Raw genomic sequence first — 19,443 nt, forward strand, 5'->3', positions numbered from 1 at the left:
GGTGATCTCAGCCTAAAGGGCATTGATGGTGAAGGAGTGGGAAGCTAGCCAGTAACAGCTGCCAGTGGCCTTATAGCAGCAGATACGTGCTCTGCTGGGGCTCGGTGTCTGGTCCCCGTAGCAGATGGGAATAACAGTTGTCTCGGTGCTTCCCAGATATGGTGTGTCTGTATAGATATAGATAGTTTAGTGTGGCAGGGTCTTGAACCTTTCAGTATGATCTCACTGGAGATTAAGCTTTTGTACAAAATGAAATAGGTCTAACACGTATTTAGTTGTGACTTCAACAAATAACATCCTGGTAATCAATAGATGAATAACTGGGGAAAAAGCTATGCCAGTATGTAAAAACTTAGGCCACAGACAAATAACAAATTCTCATCTAGTACATTGCTAATCTGAAATAGTATCAAATGTCAAGGTCCCATTGAGTTGGGTTTTATTAGCACACTTGTTCGTTTGTTTTAATGTAGACATACAGGTTTATACTAGGCTAAGTCCCAACTCAGAATTATGTCAGTTGAATTAGATTTGGATATCTGATTGTTCATCCCATTTTTTGCGTTACTGATAATTTGAACAGGAATTGGAGGGATTTTCAGGGTGACAGTGACATACATGTAATCTGCCATTTTTAGTCACTTTATTTATCTTGATGGAGCAATTTTATTTTATTTTATCCTTTATTTTTGTATTGTTATTTCTCTCTCTCTCTCTCTCTCTCTCTCTCTCTCTCTCTCTCTCTCTCTCTCTCTCTCTCTCTCTCTTTTATCTTATTCTATTTAATGTCTTTTTGTTTTTGTCTTGTGCTGCTGTGTTATTTGAATTTCCCCTCTGGGGGATCAGTAAAGTATATCTTATCTTATCTTCAGTCAAGTTAGCCCTCCAACTAATATATGCTAATTATGATAACAACAGATCAGAAATATGCACCAACATTCTTGCCGACACTAGATGTCAAACAAAAGCCAGAGACTTCATCATGTTAAGTTTCTATGAGCTGTAAATTTGCTACATCTTGCCGGCACCAGAAAGCAGCACGAATGTGAGGAGCGCTCACTCTGCAGCTAAAGATTCGGACTGAAACGTCCCCAGAAGTACACTACACATTGGCTGTCAGAAAAAATCCCACTGCTGGACTTGAACAATGGCAGTTCACTGAGGGGTCTCTTGACTGATTATTTGAATGTTAGACTTTCAGGGAGGAGCCCTAGTTTATATATCGTCACAGAAACATCAGATACGCAAGTCATAATAATAGAAACATGCAGTCAGCGAGATAAAAAAGGAAACCGCTATAATATTGGCAGTCGCTAAGTCAATAAGATGTTTTTTCAGTATGATCTTGTAGAAAAGCAATAAAACTCATGACTTTAAAGATATTTGGGTGTTTCCATACAAAGGGATGGGATGGTAAATTGGTAATGAATGAAAAGAACAAAGTTCTTTGAAGAACTGGTGTAATATATAATATATAATCGATTGAAAGCTTGAAGTAGATTATCAGCTATAGGAAAACACATTTTGAAAACATTCAGATACAATTCTCTGAGCAGGGGTACAAATACCTTGCTACTTGAATTTTTTCCTGTCCTCCTGAATTTTAAGTACCTTACAGAGGCAGGATGGGTTTGTAGATTTCATCTGTGCTGCGTTTGAAGCCCCCCTGTCGTCCCCTCCCCCCAGTTGGGCTTTATCTTTTGGAAGTCTAACAAAATATCAGGTATGCTTTGGCAAATCTCGCCCAGTCTCATTCCAACAAAAGAACCTAATTACCGAGGCTGTTGTTTAAATCAGCAGTGGCGATGTTTAACTGCAAATGTTTTCCTGTGCATTCTGCCGTGCATGGATGTATGATGAAATCAAAGTCTGTGGGTTTTGTGTCCCAGACAACCATCAACCTCCAGACAAGCCAGCTCTGCTCTGATTAGAAATGTGTCTTGGTCAATGTCATTATTTCCCAAGACCATTGAATAGACAAACTGTTTTCTATCAGCAGGGCTTTTGTGTAATTGTCACACACCATTGTCCTCTAATGCCCTGCATGCATGTGTGTGAGGGTATGCACACACACTTTTAGACACACATAGCAGCTCCAGCATCTCTTTGTTCCCTTGTCCTTGTGTGAGAGAAGCGCTTTCATAAGCTCTGCAGCAGCAACTAGCTAGTAGCATGTTTGACCTTCAGGCTCCTCCGAGTGGCGGCTCAGAGTTACTGCACCCCACAGAGCAGAGCCCCCGTGAACAGCAGACATTAATGCAGCGGTCTGAACCAGATGTCTTCACTGCCCTACAGTAGACCTCGTGCTTTTCAACCTTTTGATGTATTGTCAGTTAAATGGTGGTTAAATCATGTACGCACCACTAAGATTGGTAGGTTGCTTGAGTGTATGTTGTCCCTTAAAAGGTGAATGTACTCCATATACATGAACTATAGATCTATCTCTTTTAACAGTAAACACTGCCAAAATTCTGTCTTCAAAGATCATGGTGAGCCCAGCTAAATGAGGCTTTTTGAGGCACACAAACACTTGGCTGTGTTGCTTTTAGACTCAAACGCCATTAAAAGACGGCACTAGTCCCCCATCTGGTGGATTTTGTAGGAAATGCAAAGGACAAACTGTTTTAATCAGGCTGCAAACTAATGATTTGTATTGTTTGGTCCATAGTACATCAGAAGACAGTGAAAAATGCATTTTAATTCCAGAAAATAAATGTTGTAGAGGTCAAGGTGACAGCATCATATGTCTTATGAGTCTTAACTGATCAGCAACAATCCAAACACCCAACATATTCTATTTTGCTATAATGAAAGACAAGTAAAAGCAGCCTACAGTCCCAATTGAGAAGCTGGAACTCTCAAATGTTGGGTATTTTTGCTTGAAAAATTACTTAAACCATTAATAAATGATCAAGATGGTGGCAGATTAATCAGCTACAGTTGAAAGTTTAAATAAATTGATAAAAGAGGGAAGTATAGGGACACACAGCTAATGTAAATGACTTTAGCTTTTTGGTTTCTACTGGTCTGCATCCAATCTTGATGTTGTCATAAAACACATCTTCCTTGTACTGTATCGTGTATTTAAAGACAGCAAATGCCTACCACACACTAGCAGACTTTAAAAACACCAGCGTTGAAGAGACTGCACTTGTTGGTTGCTGACAGTGTTCATGTCATTGAACTTAAACATTTGCATGAGCAAAGACTAAAAGTTTTGTCATAGTAGATGTGATTTGATTTTATCAGAATTACAACACAAGAAGAAGACCGACTTAAGACAGCTAGGACTGAGGTTGAAGACCCAAACTCTCATGATTATATTTCAATATTGGAAGCTTGTCTGTAACTGTGAAATCGCTTGGAAAAATCATTTGTGTACGGCCGACATTAAACCCTGAATTGGAGCATTTACATTATATGTTTTCATGGGTGTGTATTTATGACATTAAACTAATGTTCAGGTCAGAGTTGCTTTTTCAAATGGTGGTAACATGGTGAATTGTAATAACCTAAAGCTGCTTTCATCATATTTTTTATTAACAATAGCTCGCATCACTACTTGTATGTGAGAGGGCTCGACTGTAGTGACAAACTCACTGAGAATTATCAGCCATCTCTCAGTGATAAGAAAATGATTTATAAAGTGGGTTACTCTAGTGTAATGTGTTCTAATTTTTTCTCTTTCTGTTTCTCTTTTTGTCTTCTGCCTGTTTTCAGGATATACTTCAGCAGGCACCCCGTACAAAGTGCCCCCCACTCAGTCAAATGGAGCGCCCCCTCCCTACACCCCGACCCCCACTCCATACCCGACAGCCATGTACCCCATCCGCAGTGCCTACCCTCAGCAGAACATATACGCACAGGTAAGGATGCTGAATTACAATTACATTCATACATTACCTTGGAGGAAGAGTCTGAACTCTGCGACTGAAAAATGTTGATCAGATTTGTCAGGTCGCACCTGTTTGGTTGGCAGAGTCCTGTAACTCATTCACTTAGTGAATATGACACACTGTATGTGATTAGCTGATTACAGTTTACAGCATATTAGTAGAATTGGGTGAAACAGTTTTGCAAATGTGACAGAAACTAAACTCACATACAAAATAGGGACCTGAATGTCAATTTAGAGAAAAACCAAACAACAGAAAACCCTGGTGATTGAGCAAATTCTTATCCCTGCTGTAGAAATTTACTCTTACCGTCTTAGATTTCCTTCAAATATAATTAACATATAAATGTTATAATAAGCTTTATATATCATACACAAACACACACCCTCAGCCTCACCACCCTGTCCTCTGTCCGCCCTGACAGGGAGCGTACTATACCCAGCCAGTGTATGCGGCTCAGCCACATGTGATCCATCACACCACTGTGGTGCAGCCTAACAGCATCCCCTCCACAGCCCTCTACCCTGCTCCCGTCCCTGTACCTGCCCCTCGCAACAACGGCATGGCTGCCATGGGGATGGTAGCTGGGACAACCATGGCCATGAGTGCAGGTAAGACCAGAACCACTGACATGACTCTCTGGCTAAAGACATTGACATCTTGACTATTCTCTGCTCTCTTGACTGTAATGTGTGATTAGAAATCATTTATTCATGCCAGAAGTGGTCTCTCACACTTGCACAGACATGTTTTTCTAATGTTGCTCTCTGAATGTGTGTAAAAATGCTTCATTGAGAGTTCCCTTTCATGCTCTGCAGGGGTCAGGTCTGTATATCCTAAAACAGCAGTGTATAAATTGGACAGTAAATTTATTACTGAACAGAAAATCATCCGGCAGTGGTTTTGATCATTGATCAATAGTAATTCTTTTTCATTTAATTAATTTCACATGTGACAGTTTGTAGGTTTTCTTCATCTAATGTGACAGTAAAGTGAATATGTTTTAAGTGTCGGTCTGCTGATAGAACAAAACAAGACATTTTAAGCTGTTATCGTGGGCTTTGGTGACTTGTGAGTTTGTGCCATTTGTTTAAATTATGTAGCCCAAAATCAAATTATTATTTAACTTATTGAAAAGCAAATTAATTGAGAAAATAATTGTTAGATTGATCAACAAAAGTAATGCTTAGTTGCAGCTATAGTTTAAATTGATTCTTATATTTATTTAGTTATTTAGTCGGCTTCTCTCAGGGTTAATTTTATATACAAGGCAGAGGTCACATTGACTAAAGTAATTCACACTCCTGTCCAGTTAGTTTCTTATATCTCAGTCATATGACCTGGTCCTCTAGCTGGCTCTAGCCAAATGGGTTAATGTTATCTCTTTGCTTTAGCTGTTGTATTTGAAAGCTATATATATAATTGCATACCAATACAAAATATCACAGCAGCTGAGTGTCCAAAGTTTCTTTAAGAAGAACAATAATTGTGATGGCATCGATAACAAGGTGAAAAAAGCAGGGCCGGTCAGTTCTACATCTGCTCGCCTAGCACTAGCTCACACAGCAACAGAAGCTAACATCCAAAACAGACGCATTAAACAGTCTAAGGCCTGACTCACACTGACGCAGCAGTCTCATAGTAAAGAGAGCAAGAGCGGGCTAAGGATGGGTTGTGCGAATCAATAATAAAGCGAGCAGCTTTACATGAAATAAGATGATACCCATTAATTAAAGTAATTAAAGAAATCATGTTCATGGTCATTGTCATCACTACCAACACATCCATGACTGAAGTACCAAACATTCACTGTTGATAAAAAAAAAGAGGGATTGATGCAGAGAAAGATGAAGGACAAGCAGCCGGTAATAGGCTACTGATAATGTTCATCAGCCAGCAGCAGCTAAAATTAAAATAAGGGGTAATAATAGGTGATGGTGCAATTGTACGACCTGTCTGTCAAAATGACAGACAAGGAGAAAGCCTAATGTAACGTCAGTGTCAAGGGAGGTAGATAACGTGTTTGTTTGTTTTTTGAGAGCTGTAAAATATAACAAAAAGCTGTTGACACATTGACGTGTTGATATTACATGAAAGTCATGTACAATGGTGGCAGCTATAGCAAAAAACCGAGCCTTTAAAGCTGTTCAGCAGATAGATTCAAAAACGTGTAAAGCTCATTAAGGGTGTTGTTAATTTCCTGTAGGGACCCTGCTGACAACGCCCCAGCACCCCCAGATTGGAGGACACCCAGTTACTGTGCCAACCTACAGGCCCCAAGGGACACCTGGGTACAGCTACGTACCGCCTCACTGGTAGAGCCCACCCATCACGTGAGTGTCTGCCCACCTGCTGTTAGCTTTCTCCTCTTTTAGATGTTTCTCACCACCCCATACATTTCTTCCCCCCTCTTTTCCTCGGAGCCTTAAATCCTTCACCAATGTGTACCTCTGCTCTTCTTTCCCACCAGATCTGGAGTTCACCATCGTATGCAACTGCTCAAATCTTACACGGGCTCCCACTGGTAACCATGGGAACCCGGCACCTGTCTGCAAGAACAAAACTAAAGTGCAACAGCCACTTTACTATTATTGTTATTGTTAGTATGCGACATTCTCTAACGTTTTTACAAAAGCTGCTTTTATTTTTTTTATTTTTTTTTTTATTTTATTTTTTCTCTCTGTTCATTTGCCAACCAGTCATTACCTTATTTTGTATGGCTCTTTGATTTTTATTATTTGATTTCCTCATTTTTCTCTTGAAGTGTCTGTCATTGGAACTCCAGAAGGACTCTTGACCAATCACGGGTGTCAGTTGCTCCTGTTTCTGTGTTGTGCTGGTGTATGTGTGGTCCTTCCTGCTGCTGCTCAGTTGGCTGGAAAATATCGGGCACTTATTCCTCATCATCATCATCATCATCATCATCATCTCCGTCAGTCACTACAAAGACTTATTGACTTATGCTGCCAAATTTCTTACAACTAGATATCAGCACAGGGTTTTAACATAATTAGCGTTTTAATTTTTGCAGGTTATTTAATTTTTTTTTTTTTTTTTTTTTTAAATATTCTTTCCTTAAACCACACTCAACTGAATTCCTTTTTCTCTGTAGACTTTTTCTTTTTTACCTTTGTTCTTCCTTCCTCTTTATCCCTTTTTTTAATCCGCTTTGTTTCATCTTCAGTTGAATCTCAGTCGTCTTCCAGCCACGTAGCTATCTGTCCGGCAGTAGACAGTCCATCATTCCTGTTGTTATGTCTCCGTGTGGGTGCTTTGTTGCGATGAGCAGAGCACTTACTGACCATTACCTATCCTGCTGCGTGTCCCACTGTGTCCGCATTCGCATAACACACACTATGAAAACGTCGCCTACTTTATGCTACATACTATGCAGGCTAGTATGTTGTGACACTATCGGAATCTTAAACTTAGCGTAGGTCAATGCATTTTAAAAAATGTAAGGATATTTATAATTATCAGCATGGGCAGTCGTGCACACTCTCTCTATCTGTAACACACACACACACACACACACATATAGGGGCTCCTGTATGTGTTGGAAAACATGATCACTTAGTGGCACTTACTGTAAAATACTCCCAGTTCAAACACACATACACACACACACACACACACACTACATGGATTTCTCGGGGTGTGCATGGAAGATAGCAGAAAAGGAGTTTAAAGGGATTGTGTTGGCGCAGAAAGAGGAGAGCATGATAAGACGGAGAGAGCAGACAACAAGAAAGGAGGAGGAGATCACATATTCACAGTCGGGTCGTTTCATTTCAAGGTGTAAGACCTTTGAATTCGTGACATCTCACCTGCACCGATACTCTACTTTCACATTACATGTGTCGAAATTTATTCCTCGCTATGAATATATCCTCTCCTCCTCCCTTCTTCTTCCAGATGAGGACTTTGTAACCAAACAAATAGAAACCCAGACTCTTGAGTATTAATGATGGACCAGTCAAATAAATCTGCGCTGATAGATAGATGGATGGATAGGATTCGATCCGCCAGACCATTCCACTTCTGTGAGTGCTGAAAAAAGACCAAACCAATGACATGGGAGGTTGTGCACTACATTTAGGAAGAAATTGTGTCCAATCAGACGGCTGTAATGTGTTTACACCTGGTCCATGTCACAGCGCTGATAGGTTGTTCTCTGAATTTGGGTCAAAGTTTTAACTTTGTGGGTATTATCTTGTGAATCGCAGGAGAATTGTAGTCAAGAAAAAGTGCTGGTTTTAGTGTTCATGGCTACAGCAGTGTGAGAACATTAAGACAATTTTAGCAAGAGTGCAAAGCAGCGATGATGCAGTGCCACTCATAGGCCTTTTCCACCAAGCTAGCGCTGGTCCTTGGAGTGGTTCTGTTCGGGATTCTTGGACCTTGGTGCTATCTGCGTCATCAACGAAGGGCGTTGCACAAAGCAAAACGGAAGTAAAGATAAGTAGCAAGATGGCAGATTGCATAGATTACTGGGAGTTTTTAATTACAGATTTTATTATTCAGAAAAACAAGCATGGACCAACTGTTAATAATAAGAAGGCGTAGAGGACTCATCTGTGCTTCTCTTTCCAACTTGTAGAATATGACATGCTGACTGATTTCGTCACGGTTAGTACTTCAAGTTGGGGAAAACCTGCAATTTCTTTCTTTGGTTTCAGCTGTGAACCAACTTTGGGGGTTCAAAATTGGTTGATTTTTGGTTGAAATAGCTCGCAAGGTTCAGAATTATTTGGCAGGAACTGGAACAGAACCAGCTCCATGTTGGTGGAAAAAGGCGTTCAGTCACTTAGTTTTAAACCGGTTCAGTCCAGTTGGCTTGTTACACTTTTAATAGTTGTTTCTGAAAAAGATTCATCCATTTCTTCAGTTTTTTTGGTAACTTTACACATATCTGCTTTTACAGACTTCATTTTAACACAATTCCATTTTAAAAAATCCAGCATTAACCTTGATTTTAAGAGTTTAGTCATCAGATGAGGATAATATCTGAGCCAATGAGACATGGACCATATACAGCCATTTTCTGTTGCCTTTTTAAGCTTCTATGTGTAAAGGCATTTATGTGCAAAGGCAGTATGATGACCCATCGTAATCAAACACTACAAACATACCGAGTAGTGATGGTGGAGTTTAATATTTAGGTGAAGCCTGCGGCATTTTTTCAGGATTTACACACACAAGAAAGACTCAAATCACAATTTCATAATCTGTAGAGTAGGCTACAGATTTGTAAAAAAGAAAAGAAAAAAAAAAAGCATTTACTGCGCGGGTATGTAGATGAAGTGGTTTGATATTGCAATAAAATAAGAGGGAAGCCTCCAACTGTTAACATACAGTAATTATTTTATCAGCGTTTTGAATTGATTTTTAAAAAAAGATGCTTATTGTTGTAATCTCTAAATATGGATTACGGGCTCTGTATGCCGTTCAATAATTATTACTGCTAAGAAGAGAAGTAGAACATATCAAAAATTTGGGTATTGAATAACTTTGTGAGGAAATATTGCACAACATAAGACAAAAAAAAAAAAAAAACTTGATGACTATAATTTAATGCTTAGTAACAGGTACCTAGGCTTTGTAGTGCTGGAGGGAGGAAGAAGCAATTTATATTGTAATTAAAAATAAAAACAATAAGGTTGAGTGTTTGAGGTCTTCTTAGTCCAGATGTTTGTACACTAGTAGGTTAATTCTCAAGAAAATATTACATAACGCCGCTGTCGGATGAAAACCGTCGGTCTTTGAGCCTTATTTTTGAAAGGACCCTTGTATTTTAAAACGCATCGTGCGGATGTTCTCGGGTCACAAAGTGTCGCCGCCATGTAAGGATCTTGTACATTTTAATCCAAGCCAGTGAAAAGAAAACAGGATATGGGTTTTCTTGCGACAGCAGTAACGTTACTTGTCATTAGGATTTATTTAACCAACCACTACTTCTGTCAGTATTTCTCAATTTTTTTGTTTTCTTCTTTCCCTCTGGTCAATTGAGCATAATGGGTATGCATAATATTCAGGTGTATTTCACTATAGCATTGGATCTCTAAGTTAAAAAAAAAATGCAGTATATTTATACAGCAAGTGGTACAGTAATGTATTTCTAGCTAAGCATGGTTGCATCAGTGTGGCAGCTACTGTTTGTGCTTTTAATATTTTTTTTTTTTTTTTTTAACCTCTTCTGCATCTCTGTTCTCTACATATCTGTCGCTGAGGAGGGGAGAAGTTAAGACAAGGGTCTGTCAGTAAAGAAATTCTCGTCACCAAATCCCACATTTTAAGTGTTGTCTAAATTCACAGACCTGGAGGAAGGATTTAAGACAGAACCGAAATGGATAGCACTGACAGGAGGAGGTTACCGTCATGATTTGGGAGGCCATCTTTCCTGTCTGTTTCTGTTCTGCCAGCGCAAAGATACATTGAGTAACGAATGAAAACCCTCAGCCTCCATGCCCCTCTGTTCTGTGCCATATTTGACCAACAGTTGTTAAGTAACTATTAGTTTCTTCTCCTAAGTAACTGGTGAATTCTGAGTCCTTGTTCTGTCTAGCTTTTTGTGGATCTGTGTTTTCCTATTGCTGTCCTGTTCTCACAAACTGTTGTTGATGCATTATTGCCTGTCTCACTTTTATCTTCCCTGACTGTATCCTATATTATTTTCACTTCAGAGGCCATTTTGCATCCCTCAAAGCCCATTCAAACATTCAGTTTATATCACATTCGGGGATGCAAAATGACATCACACGATCACATGTTCTGCTCCCTCTTATGTCCACTTCTTTGAACCCTCTGCTCTCACATGCTTTTCGGTCTTAATGTGCTTTCAGTCCGACCTTTGCAACCTTCACCACCCTCGCATCAGTAGCAATCATATTGAAGTATGATAGTCATGAAATTGGTGTCACTTATTGCGATAATCTATTGTAATTTTTGTTTTGGTATTTGTGAAAGCTCCACTGAACCTTTTTAAACACTAGATGTCACCAGTGACAAAGTCTAGCAGTGGCATCACCACAGTGTAAAATGATAAAAAAGAAATCACAATTGGATGTCACAGTTATAAGCACTGAGATTTTCTTTATCCAAATTTAATGTTCTTTTTTTCCAGACGTTTACAGAAATGCCATTTTAGATGCCAAATAAGGTTTCGTTGTTCTCACAGGAGGAGTGGATCATTTAAGTTTAATAGGAGAGAGTTTTTCTTTTCTCATGCTGTGGACCAGTGCTCATGTTTCAATGTAGAGGCACTAGCACACAGCAGGTTTGTTTTACAGAGTGGTGAAACTGCTTTCTCATGTCACTCCACTCCTCACCTCTCATTTATTTAAATTTGCACTTAATTGAAAATGGACAGTAGGACAAATTTTCCTCCACCGTTCTGTCTGCCAAACGTCGCAAGGTGGTTTTTCTCGAGTATATTATAACCTTGCGCCCCTTCACTTTGACAGTGAAAACGCGACCAGAACCATTCACAACGCCTCTCCTCTCCTTCCATCTTCCCTCTCCCCTCTTCTTTTTTTGCCTTGCAGTTGCTAAGTCTTAGTTTTTTTTTCATGAGTATAAATTAAAACACTACTATCACAGTGAATAGTAGGCTCTTAAATGTCTTTGATGTTCTGCTGCAGCTTTTTAATTTCAATTTGTCAGATATCTTAGTTTAATTTGACACTAAATGTGATGCAAAAAGTGGAAATTCCTTGTCTTCCAAAAAAAAAAAAAAAGCATACTCGTATCCCACCCTGGATCGAGTATTAGGAACAACCCATCTTTGGAAGTTTTAGTTTGGTACCCAGTTTGCACATGCTATGGTATATCTGTTACCGTAAGGTTGTGTTTGAAACTGAAGCCCAACGTCTGTTCAGCGTTGAGAGAAGTGAACTGTATGTTAGCTATTTGGTCCAGAGTGAAGGACCAGTGTCAGGCTTGTGATATGAAGTGTAAATCTGTTTTTATTTTTTGTTTTTGGTTTTTATTTTTATTTTATTTTTTTTTATGTTTTTCTTTTTTTTTTGTTGTTGAGGGTTTTTTTTAGATCAGTTAGTGATCTAGTACTATAACTAAGCCAAGTTTGTAATTGTATATTTACTGTAAAATGTAGAACATTGAATAACTATTAAAATTTTCCTATAAAAGGAAGATTGTGTTGTGTGATTTTATACAGAATTGCATTTTTTTCCTGTGTGGGGTAAATCTGGTTTTAAAAAATTAACAAATGTCATTAAACGTGCCCTCTCGGATTCATCGCATTATACTGAGAGAAAACAAAGAGATTTACCTTATCTGCTAATTTGAAATATGTGTCACATTTTCCAAAGATGATGAACCTGGCCATTTTGCATTACGAACAGTGGAGTAGCGGTTAAATCAGAGCTTCACCCATTAACACAGAACATATCTCTGCAACACATCTCAAGTCACAAATCAAGAAAGATTTATTGTATCAAAATAAAATTTTACACTTAAATTGGATTCACAGATACTCCCATAAAGATGTACGGCTTAATTATTATTTGTAAATTTGAATTTTCTTGCTAAGGAGGCTATGCTTAAAGGAAGCTTGGCAATGGGCTAGAATATTAGCAAGTGAGCTTTCTAACTAAGAAGGCTATGCTAATGAGTAAGCTTGCCAATAGGCTAGAATATAAGTGAGTTAACTTGCTAACTAGGAGGGCTATGCTAACATGTAAGGCTAGTTAATGAGTTAGCTTGTTAACTAGGGAGGCTATGCTAACGACTAAGCTTGCCTATAGACTAGAATATTAGCAAGTGAGCTTGCTAACTAAGAAGGCTATGCTAATGAGTAAGCTTGCCAATAGGCCAGAATATTAGCAAGTTAGCTTGCTAACTAGGAGGGCTATGCTAACATGTAAGCTTGCCAATAGGCTAGAATATTGTTCACTAACAAAGAGTGTGGATAATATAATTTTTCAGTTGCAAATACCTGCAATTAACACATTTTCCTCCTTTTTACAGCCTATCAAAAACTATTACTTTTTATGGCCTATTGGCAAGGTTACTCGTTAGCAAAACCTTCCTAGTTAGCAAGCTAACTCAGTAATATTCTAGGGCAAGCTTACTTGGTAGTGTAGCCAACCTACTAAGTAGCTTATAAGGTTATTGTTCAGTGTTGCCAGGGATTTTCTTCAGTTGTACTAACTTCAGTTTGGAAAATTAGCTAAGCTCTGATCAGGTTGCCCGTGGAGTTGTTTTTAGAACAATGTACTTGTGAAGGCAGTGAGGAAGAAGACAGCAAGTGTATGTAACAATGCATAATTTAAAATATTGATTTCACAGATTTATGATTCGTGTTTTACGAGATACATTGAATGGAAACACAACTTTGTTTGTTTACCAGAAAACTCCACAGGGTATGTCTAAGCCGACAGTGGGGCCATGACCCCCTTATGGGCCACTGCAAATAAAGGGAGAGATGCAAAAATGTACTAAACTTTAACCACTAACAAAACAAATGAAGATGTTGGTGGGGAACAAAGAACCAGAGGCTGTACCCAGGATTTTACATATACTGACCTCATGAGTCCATTTTACTTATCTACTGATTTTGTCAGCCGAAACATAGTTCAATCAGGAGAGACTCATTTTTGTAGTGAAAAGAATATTTATGAACATGCACACCCACTTAGGGGTCTAGACACTGGTAGTGGTAGAGGTGGTGAAGATGAGATGAGAAGATGGAGATGTGCCAAAGATCTGGATGAGTAGAGGAATGAATCTTTGTTGAGCTCGTCCTGGACTCTGATGGCTGGAGGTGAGCCTGGAGGGTGCGACAATTTTGCCTAAAATGACAGCTGACAGCAGCAGAGGAGAGAGCAGGTTTAAAATTTTGCAGTGGCATCCTGATTGGCTGATAGAGATTGTGGCAAAGTTTGGATAACTAGAAGAGTGAACACCCCTAGTCAACTGATTAGAGGAAGCAGAGGGAGTGGGAGGAAGAGAATTGTGAATGGATGAGCACAGCTGAACTTACCCTGAGTTTCATTTCTGTAAAAATACAGAGATCAGTCTTAACTTGCCCACCATGTGTAAGTCTAACTATAGATCATAACCTCTCCGCAGGTTGCAAAAAAAAAATGTGTCCAAGAAGAAAAGTATCAAAGACATGACTTCAGTGCAGTGGTTCCCCCAGAATTTTTTCAAAGGGGAGACCAGATGGAGCCACTGAAAATCACAACCCCCCGAAAGAGAATGGTTTTACATGTGGTGTCCACAGACAGTTGCTCTCTCCTTATCCTTCCTGACTGATTCTTCTCTAGCTTTGTGTTCTGCTAGTGTCCTTGTCACTACTGGTAGCATGAGGCGATACCTGCAGCCCAGTCCAGGTAGTCCAGCTCCTCCAGGATGGCACAACTATATGTTCAGTCACAAAAAGATTTGCTGTATCTCCCAGCACAGTCTCAAGAGCATGGATGAGATACCAGGAGACTGTCCATTACACGAGGAGAGCTGAAAAAGGCCGAAGAAGGGCATCAACCCAGCAGCAGGACCAGAATCTGCTCGTCTGTTAGAGGAGGAACAGGAGGAGCACTGCCAGAGCCCTACAAAATGACCTCCAGCAGGCTACTGGTGTGCATGTTTCTGACCAAACTGTCAGAAACAGACTCTTTACAGAGCAGGTGTGAACCTGCTCTTTACAGATGAGAGCAGGTTCACACTGAGCACATGTGACAGATGGGAAAGAGTCTGGAGACACTGTGGTGAACGATATGCTGCCTGTAACATCATCCAACATGACTGGTTGGCAGTGGGTCAGTGATGGTCTGGGGAGGCATATCCTTGGATGGTCGCACAGACCTCCATGTCATAGCCAGTGGTACCCTGACTGCTGTTAGGTACCAGGATTAAATCCTCAGAGCGACTGTCAGACCTTACACTGGTGCAGTGGGCCCTGGGTTCCTCCTGGTGCAGGACAGTGCTTGTCCTCATGTGTCCAGAGTATCCAGGCAGTTCCTGGATGATAAAGTTATTGATGCCATGGACTAGCCCTCTTGTTCCCCTGACCTAAATCCAACCTAGCACCTATGGGACATTGTGTATCGGTGCATCTGACGCTGCAAAGTACCGCCACACCCTGTCCAGGAGCTCACTGATGCACTGATCCAGGTCTGGGAGGAGATCCCTCAGGACACCATCCGCTGACTCATCAGGAGCATGTCCAGACATTGTTGGGCACACGGAGAGCATACTACTGAGTCACATTATGAGTTACTGTGATAAATTTCTTGCAGGTTGGGTCAGCCTGTGATTTAAATTATTCACTTTTATTTTGGGGGGGGGGGGGCATTTTAGCCTTTAATTGATAGGACAGACAAGCATGAAGGGGGAGAGAGAGAGAGACAGACATGCAGCAAAGGGCCACAGGCTGGAATCGAACCCGGGCCGCCACTGACGCCCCTATTCACTTTCATTTTTGGTGTGATTTTGAATCCGGAACTCAGTGAAAACAGTCATGTTAGGCTGCAGTTATTTAGGGGGGCAGCGATTGTTTCACTGTTCCATCGCTTCAGTGTCCTCAATGGAGAAAGTCTCAGATAGACGGTGAGGTGACAGCTTAGCTGAAAGCTCTGGGCCCAGATGAGTGAACTGTTAACAGTGAACTGTAAATATTAGAGTGTATATTCCCTATAATGGCACATAAACTCTGCCGTTTCTGCTTCTCTTTGTCTCATTTCAGGAACAGGTTGATATAAGGACACGGACGAGCTTTCTGCTACTTTTTTAAAAATACTGTCTGCGTTCAAATAGAAGAACCAGAAAGCATTATTTCCTTTGTGGTTGAAAAAGACTGACAGCAAAGGACACTCACTCTTTCACTTCTCCCTACATCCATCACCAGACATCCGACCGGGTTGTGCAATACCACCACTCATAAACGCACTAATGAACAAACATTAACACACCTCTTTTATGCACAGTGCCCCACCAAGCACACACAGGGCCTCATATCATTATTGTTGACAATAAATGATTGCTGGTACGACGGAGGTTAGAAGATTCAGCCTGTTTTGATAGTAATCAAAGAATCACTAATAAGACTTTAAATATATTAAACTTTTGTTGGTGTCTCAAGAAGTATTTGCAGTCAGATAACTGACCTCACATGCTAAGTGCTTATGCTCTGGCATTTCCCAGTTAACTAATCTTGTCTTGCTTATTTCTTATTCTCCTTCTTCCAGTCACACACACAGGCTATATTATCAGAGCTCTCATAATATGATCAATCCATTAATCGAAACTGTATTTACAAGGCACTTTTCATATAAGAATTACACGTCTGACTGTATAACTTATTGTGAACATTAGCTGCTGTTGCCACAAGAGAGATGAAGCACTCAAACAGAAGGGCCGTAATCATCTATTTCAAAAATGGGGGCGCCATTTTAGGGAGCCAGCAGATGATAGAGGAGTGCACGGGATAAATGCACACGCTGACCTTTTTATGAAATATACTTTGACATTTTTAATGACTTTTTTTAAATGTTATACTAACACTTTACAAAAAGTTTAACAAACAACATTGATATGCCTTTATAGCACTCACTTTACATTTCTACTTTTTAATGCAATTGAATGGAAAAGAGAGACTGAATGTGTAAATAATGTGTCATATATTGTAGCACAGTTTGCTAACCTTAGCTACCGGTCATACCAGACCAAGTGAGGCTGTAGCAGCAGCGCCCCTGAGCGTAATGCGGAATTTATACTTCTGCGCTGACTCGACGTCCTGCACCTCCCCAGAAATGTAACTACATGTCGTGGCGACACAGACCTCCTGTCTATTTTAGTAAGCTGAAACCATTTCCCTCAGTGGAATCAAAGCTTTTGTTTACTTTAATTTCACAGATAAGAAGAGGAAAACATTGTCGGCCACTAGGCTAATGTATATAATGTAAGATGCTACAGGCTTGTGCTAATAATGTTAGCATGTTGTAATTGTTTGGAAAACATGTTTAGTGTAAGACAGTTGTTTTGTTTGTGAACCTTGTGAGTTGTAATGGACCATTACCTTTGTTAAATTCTGCTGTTGTCCCTGGTTTCATATGAGAAGAGTAAAACATCGTCGGCCACTAGGCTAATGTATACAATGTCAAAGGCTTGTGCTAATAACGTTAGCATGTTGTATTTGTTTGGAAAACGTGTTTAATATAAGACAGTTGTTTTGTCTGTGAACCTTGTGAGATGTGAGTGTAAGGATGTGGTTTATTGCTTCTGCACATAGCTGTTTTAAGAGGAACTATGTGGTAATTATTTTTTTCATAAGAAATCAAATGATTTTCAGATAACAGCATACTCGTGTAAAAGAAGCTAAAATAAGTGGTGTATAAAGATGTTTGAAATAAACAAAGAGGAGCATTTCATTCTAGTAAAATGTCAGAATGCAACTGTGGCAACGAGTGTTAATGATAATGACCACAGTGCCCACAGAGGTTCATTAATGAGTAACTAAGGTCTTAATTCATCCGCTGGGATCCTGCAGAACAGATCGTACGGCAACACATTGCCCCACATATGAGATTTAACTACCTCGTCTGCATCTGTGCACCATCTTTAGAATTAAATCACAGCTTTTTCTGGTTTACGCTTAATGCTTGGCGATAGTCTGGTGACCTGTCCAGGGTGCACCCACCTCTTGTTCAGTGGTTAAGGAAAATAAATAAAGAATACTACATCCTGCAAATTCACACCTGAAAGATTCTGATACTTCAAGTCCTTTTTGTCTTTTCCCTCCAGGTTTCACATGTCACATACTTTGGTTCACCTTTGATAAGAATTTATTTAAGTTGGTGCTGTACAGTATAAACATGTTTGAGCTGTCCGTGCAGGAATAATAAAGTAACACCAACAGAGTACACACAACTTTAAGCAGACAACAGGCCAATCAAAACATCCTATTAGAAGTGACTCTCGCAAACAGTTCGGGTCATAAGACACATCATCACAAACAATTATTCTTGACGTGACACAGTTGTTTCAGGGATTTTAAGTTGAAGTGACAGCTATAGGCGACCTGGAATAACCAGATGCAGGTTGCTGAAATACTTCATCTCTGAGGGCGTTTACAGGACTGTGCAAAAACAGCCAGTCGCACTCTAGAAAGTTTGAAAGGACGACTTGAAATAAGACCGAGCTCAAGTGGTGTACACGAACTTAAGGTCACTTTAAGAATATTTTCCAGGAAAGGTCTTCAGTGGGATGCCACACACAAAGATGGTTTGGTTTGGCTTTGGGTTGTTGGACGGTGAAACTGCAGCTCGAGACCAATCCATTGGGGAGCAGTGCAAAAATGAAATTTACAGTGAAGTTTTTGTTTATGGTGTCATCCAAACATGACAGTGTGACGCATCCTATCCTTTAAACAGAATTCAGATAGAGTTTGTAAATATGTTAAGTAGCTTGCATTTTTGAAATGCACCACAATAAAAGGATCAGGTCCAGGATCAGCCCCTTAGTGAGGACACGTTTGTAAAGTTTGAGCTTTTCGTGCCATTGCAGAACAGATGCAAAAGAAGGGTGTCGGCCTAAAACGTATGTGGATCAGAGAGGCTCTTATGATACTCCACAGTCATTACGAAATTTGCTGATTAAGCTTTAAGCAACTTGTTTCTGAAGGGAAATGAACTCCACTTCCCTGTCTGTGCACGTCTCCTGTTTCAACATGACAAACGAGCTCATTCAGAAAAAAAGAGCTCTGCTGGGGGAACTGTTTGGAAATGCAATCATCTAAGTGACTTGTCCCTCTTTAATAAATTCATTCTCTCCATCAGTGGCAGAGGGACGAGGACAAGGCAGATAGATTAATAGATTTGTCCCCTTTGTCGCCTTGTACTGTTCTTACATGCTGTATGTTTGCTGCAGTCGACCTTGAAATGATGCTTTAGCCATATTTGAACCTATGTTTATTCAGTTCACTAACACTGGTGAGCACCACATCAGTTGTATCAAAGTTCAGGGTATTTCTATCTGCAGAAATTCTGCATAACAACAAGATTTGTGCTGTCATGTCAGTGTGTGGTCGAGGTTAATGGCTGCCAATTTTCTGGCCAAGTATTTACTGAGTCTGTACAACAACTAATAGATAATCAGTCATTTTGTTTTCCTCTCTTTCCCAGCAGTGGCTAATTCCTGTGAACAAGTTCACTTCAGTTCAAACTTGTAAACATGATTGTTATTTTTATCTCCCACACGAGCACACGCTCTAAACTTGTACGAGATACTAGATTAAGACCACATGAACATGTTGTTTGCTATAACTTAATCCCTCTGTTGAGAAAGCTCCACACAGCAGTGTCATAGCTCACGCTTTGATTCTCCAGACTTTGGATTTGACAACTACAGGAGGTGAAGTCTGTTCAAATCAATCAAGTCAGTAATTAAAATATAAAAGGGAGCGGCTCAAGACCAACATGAGAACAGACTGTTCTCCTCTCGTAACATCTTTGGACAAGTCTGTTAATAAGAAATGATTCGACTATGAGCTGCAGAGTCTTTGTGAGTGTGAGTGACGCCTGCAGAA

At 39.9% G+C, this 19,443-nt stretch overlaps 2 protein-coding genes across 4 annotated transcripts in view; one reads left to right on the top strand and one right to left on the bottom strand.

The window, feature by feature from the left end:
- Positions 1 to 8,358, top strand: part of fam168a (family with sequence similarity 168 member A) — a 29,240-nt gene extending 20,882 nt beyond the window's left edge. For 2 of the 3 annotated variants that reach the window (XM_049577475.1, XM_049577477.1), the window contains 4 exons: positions 3,721 to 3,866; positions 4,321 to 4,507; positions 6,103 to 6,229; positions 6,367 to 8,358. In XM_049577475.1, coding sequence (XP_049433432.1) covers positions 3,721 to 3,866; positions 4,321 to 4,507; positions 6,103 to 6,215 — 446 coding nt within the window. In that variant the 3' untranslated portion in view covers positions 6,216 to 6,229; positions 6,367 to 8,358. The remainder of the gene's footprint in view (positions 1 to 3,720; positions 3,867 to 4,320; positions 4,508 to 6,102; positions 6,230 to 6,366) is intronic. The other variant, XR_007449454.1, reaches the window with a different exon arrangement.
- The window catches only part of kbtbd3 (kelch repeat and BTB (POZ) domain containing 3), a 52,823-nt gene that overhangs the window by 30,053 nt on the left and 3,327 nt on the right, over positions 1 to 19,443 (bottom strand). The window lies entirely within an intron of this gene.

Source organism: Epinephelus fuscoguttatus, linkage group LG5 (genome assembly GCF_011397635.1).
Source record: "Epinephelus fuscoguttatus linkage group LG5, E.fuscoguttatus.final_Chr_v1".
NCBI classification, from domain to species: Eukaryota; Metazoa; Chordata; class Actinopteri; order Perciformes; family Serranidae; genus Epinephelus; species Epinephelus fuscoguttatus.